At 37.4% G+C, this 5,312-nt stretch overlaps 1 protein-coding gene across 1 annotated transcript; it reads right to left on the reverse strand.

Moving 5' to 3' along the window:
• Positions 1-602: 602 nt before the first annotated feature.
• Positions 603-4,854, reverse strand: LOC118050573 (probable disease resistance protein At4g27220). The gene is made up of 3 exons (XM_035060960.2): positions 1,560-4,854; positions 1,194-1,319; positions 603-989 (listed from the first exon to the last, which is right to left on the reverse strand). Exon 1 carries the CDS (start codon positions 4,847-4,849, stop codon positions 1,592-1,594), a length of 3,258 nt encoding a protein of 1,085 aa, XP_034916851.2. The 5' UTR covers positions 4,850-4,854; the 3' UTR covers positions 603-989; positions 1,194-1,319; positions 1,560-1,591.
• Between the last annotated feature and the right edge of the window lie 458 nt (positions 4,855-5,312).

Consider the following 5,312-nt stretch of genomic DNA (forward strand, 5'->3'; position numbering starts at 1 on the left):
CATTTATAAGCATGGTGAGTACAGAAAAGTTGTAGGGGTGGAAGGAAGCTCTAAGAAAAGCAGCTGCCAGGATAGTATTTAGACAATGCTTCTTTATAGTAATTTTTGTAGATGAAAACGAGATATCAATTTATTATTTTTAGAGTTATTATTTCTTGAATTTTTCATTTAAACTCCCTGTTTTTTTTCATTTCAGTATATTATAGGAAAATTAAATAAAAATTTCTCTTAAATTCAACCTGATTTTCACAATCATATTATAAATTTATTTTGTTTGTAATAGTTCAAATTTGTTGACAAGGTCTTGAATATATTGGGACGCACATTCTTACATGTTGCTGATTATCCTGTTGGGTTAGATTCTCATATGCATGGATACTGTATGTTAAGCAATGGGTCAAATGATGTTCGCACGGTAGGGATCAGGGGGATTGGTCGAACAGGGACACCTGTTGCCAAAGCTATTTACAACAAAATTGCTAATCAATTTGAAAGCAGCTTCTTTCTTGCAAATGTTAGAGAAATGTCGAAGCAAAACAGGGCTGTTGAACAACAAGAAACACTTCTGTCTCAGATACAGGAGAGAAAATTTATAGCTGGGAATCTCTATCCAGGAATAGATGCGATAAGGGACAGATTGTGCACTAAAAAGGTTCTTATTGACATTGATGATGTCAGCTGGATGAATAGATTGCTTTGGTACAGACAGTAGAATCATTATTACGAGAAGATATGAACATTTGTTGTTTTCCAACGGAGCGGAAACACTACACAAGGTGGAGGAACTATGTCCCAGTGATGCTCTCTTACATTTTAGCTGGAAAGCATTTAGAAAACCCCAACCCTCTGAGGATTTTGTGGAGCTTTGCCTTGATGTTGTAAGTTTTCCAAACACTTCTCAGCAGATTCAGATTGAAATCTATTGCCACCCTGCTTCTTACTGCCTAGGAGAAACTGGAGGCCTTTCCGGATATTGTGGAAGAGATGCCCTGTTTTGAGAAAGTTGGCGTAAATATAAGTACATACTAAACCAGTTGATAAGGTGACAAAACAGCAGAATCAAGAGTTGTTTTTTATCTGTCATCCAGAACCTAGTAAATTGCAAGATCCACCAGTAATGACTACACTAGAACATGTTTTAGCCTAATACTCCTAGCATGGTTCCTTACATATAGCAAATTGAAGACACTTACATAGTATTTCATGAGCTGTTAGCCATTCCTTTGGATCATGTTCATGCATGTTCTTAAGAGATCCTTGGCACTGCCTGAAATGTTAGGCCATGGCTTAGACTCGAAATCTAACTGGCCTTGAAATATCTGCTTGAAGATCCCCATCAGAAAAAGAAGCAAGAAAATATTGTGAGTAGCATAAAAACTCAATAATTAGAAACTATCCCTACCAATTTACGTTATTTCTGTTATATTTCAATAAAGGTTAGGATGATACCAGCAAAATCATTAGATTGACCAATCATTAAGCTGTTATGGTTGAGGCTAATTCATTAAAATTAAATTTAAGGTAGATAGAGATTGAGAGAGAGGAATCACCATGCTTACCTGTAATTCAATATTAAGCATAGAGTCATCTCCTATAAAAACACTACAAAGGGTAGAAGGACATCCTTTGTGTTCGGATGCTCCCACTCCACTACTGACTCCCACCATTCTTTTGGATATATACATATTCTTGCAAGAGAAGGGGGAGGAGATGGCTGGCCATTTTCAAGCACCGGGGGAAAAATCTCCATTCTCTTTAGCTCATGACAATATGATACTTCAATTTCTTCGAGGGAATCGCAAATCAGCTTTGCACTACAAATGCTTTTAAGTTTTGGTAAGTCACACAAGTCCAGAACTCTTAACTTGGGGAGTTTGAATTCGATGTTGCTGCTGCTTTCTTCTTCACCCACAACATCTTCTTCATCTGATCTTGTCCATATTATCTCCTCCATTTTCTCACAATCATAAACTATAATCTGTTCCAGGTTTACAAGGCTTGGCAACAAGGCAAGAGGGAACAGCTTCTTCATGCTTCTACATCTATAACAATTGAACTTTTTAAGACTTGAAAATATTCCATTATAAGATGAAGATGGTAGTGGAGCAGAGCAAAACCAAGAAGATGAAACCATGCTCTCTATGCCATTGCAATCCCAAATGCTGATGACCTCCAGTTCAGTTGCAGTCTTCATCAAGAATGGAACATCACATAAACTTGTTGCATCGTTACATTTATAAATCAGCAGTTCTTGAAGGTCATTTAAGAACATGTCCTGAAAATTCCCATCTCTGTTGAAAGTCAAATTACCCAACCAAACACTTTTATCTCTACAATACGTGTACTTATCTAAAAGATGAAACTCCTCAAAAAGACCTACAAAAATTTTGTATGTACTTGGTGAGTGGTTCTCATCCCGAGATTTGAGATACTCTACCAAGTCAGAGTGACCTTCAAAGTGGCATTCTAAAGTTTCCAACTTCCTCAAGCACCCTACTTCCTTTCCCTTAACTGTTACTGGGACATATTCTGATTCAAATCCAGTAGGCATCCACTCCTCTAATATAAAGACTTGCAAGTGAGAAAGTTTTGATAGTATCCCACCGGGAAACTCCTTCTCACCACATCCATTAATTCTAAGATATCTCAGGTTCGATAGACATTCCATGCCTTGAGGCATCTTTTCAAGTGTTGTATTAGAGAGATCTAACTTTTTCAATGCCCTGAGCTTCTGCAATGATGGTACATGTCTTAACTTCTCACAACCTTTAAGCAATAATGTAGTGAGACGCACCAAATCAGAGACAGAATCCGCCAAATTTTCAATATGTGTATAAGACAGATCAAGTACCTTAAGCCCAAGTAATTGCTTAAAAAATGAATCTGCAATAAATCCCAACCTTTCATTATGACATAGTAATAGAGTTGACAGATAGGGACACCTTGGTGAATGACTGGAAGGAATTTCTTTAATATGATTATGCATTAGTGAAACTCTCGTAAGATTCTCTGTCCACTCCTCTACATCTGGTAATTCTCTTAATTGTGCACCTGCTTGAACAATGACTTGGGAGTTCTCTTGTAGTATCTGAATGGCCATGTCCCTAATCAAGTCATGCATCTTGACAAATCTACGAATATTACACAATCTACCCCATTCCAATAAGCACACATCTTCAAGTCTATTGAGCATGGTGTGGCCCTCATCAAGTTCTTCTTGCCTCCTCCCTATTCCTTCCACTATTCCTTCATTGATCAAATAATCTATCAACTCCTCCCTTTCAATCTTATGATCTTCAGGAAACAATGTGCAATATAAGAGACATTTTTGTAGGGCCAAATCATCTAAACGATCATAACTAAACCTCAATAACCGGAATACCTCATCTTCCATATCCCTAAGTTTTGATTCTTTTAATTTCTTCAATGTATTCCTCCACTCGTGTATATCATCCACTCCCCTCAAGCTTCCGGCCATTGTTATAATCCCCAATGGCAAACCAGCACATTCCCTTATAACAGCTACTGCAATTCGTTCCACTTTTGGAGAAAATGCTATGTCATTTCTAAGTTCCTCCATGAACAAAGTCCAAGCTTCTCCCTCAGAAAGTGGCATCACTTTCATTTTGTGTTGGCAATCCATCCGATCACAAATCCGTTCTGATCGAGTTGTCATAATCAACTTGCATCCTTTCAATGGGATAGGAATTCCCACTTTGTGTGGCTTAAAAAAGTTCCACAAATCATCTAAAATGAGAATCCATTTTTTTTTCTTTCTTAGTTCTTTTGACAATTTGACAGCTCTACTCACATCATCATCTTCACTTGAAAGATCTAGATCAAGACGTTTAGCAATAAGATTCTGCAATCTATTAATGCTAAAATCTCGAGACATAGTCACCCAGTAAACATAATGATAAAAGTCTGGTCTTTGTAGAAGTTCATTATGAATATGTTGCAGCATTGTCGTTTTACCAACTCCCCCCATTCCATAAATGCCAATGGTTGAGACTCCATCATCTATTAATAAAGACCGTATCACATGCATATTCTCTTCAAATGCTCGACCCACTAGCCCTGTAGAGCCAATAGGTAATAGATCTCCTCTAGTCTCATCGTATTTAAGGCCTCCGGAAGAACTAGCTCCTACGCCAGGCTGCACTGATCTTCCACTATTGTTCTCCACATCCTCCTCCTCTCTCCCCTCCTCTGGTTCTGTCCTCACTCTAACCATGTTCTGCACATCATTCATAATGAAATCGTTGTTTACTAATGGAGACCAGAGTCGATCATAATATATTCCATGGTCAAGGCACAACGGATCTGTTGGTTGGAATGAATCTCCTCGAGGCTCATCAGCTTGATTAATCGATGGCCTCTCGAGAGAGCTACCTCTCTCCAGATGCTGCACTTGTTCTGCTCTCGGTATAGTCTCGAATGCATCATGCATAGGCTCAATCTCTTTATCAGTGATGCTATCCACCCACTCTTCGAGCTCTCCAGGGGAAAAAGCTTCTCCTTGCTGTGCCATTTCTACATGTCTCCCTTCATTGTTCTGTTCTTGTGCAGAAGCTGAAATTGCATTAATGGCATCGTTACTTCCTGAGCCTGCTACAGTTTTAAGTTTTTTTTCTGGAGGGCCATCAATTGCTGCACGGGCTGCTTCTTGAACTTCTTCTGGGACATCTTTACAGATTTTAACACCCCGCCGTTTCACTCCTGACAAATGTAATTTGACCCTCGAAATGGAAGTACCTTTGGCAAATAAATGCCCACAAAACTTACACTCCATCCTACCATCGTCCATTTTTTCAACATCGTTCCAGAATGGATCATATGATCGTAACATTTTCTCCTGTAGAAAAAAAATAAAAGTATTGAATAGAAAAGTTTTAATTTGAAAAATAATAAAAAAATAGTTCCATACATGATAAGATGGATCCAGTGCATATTTAATTCTCTTAAAGATGTCGAAAAGTTTATTGATTAATACTTAAATATATTGATAGACGAGCAAATTCATATATCATAACTATAAAATTCCACATTTGACATTAAGAATTTTACATGAAGTAAAGAAGGATAATATAAATAATACATTCGACTTTAAACAAAAGTGGATGGTAATGCTATAATTTATATTGTAAAATATATTTAACTCAAATTCAAACAGTGTCTTGCAACAATCATAGGACTATAAATTTGAAAAGTGGAAAGTATAATCAATTTAAACAAGAGAAAGCAAAGGGTAGGCAAAGTTACACTGACGTGAGAAGATGGACATCAAGGACAGAATCTGTTTTAATATATGT

The sequence above is a fragment of the Populus alba genome, chromosome 19, assembly GCF_005239225.2.
Source record: "Populus alba chromosome 19, ASM523922v2, whole genome shotgun sequence".
NCBI lineage: Eukaryota > Viridiplantae > Streptophyta > Magnoliopsida > Malpighiales > Salicaceae > Populus > Populus alba.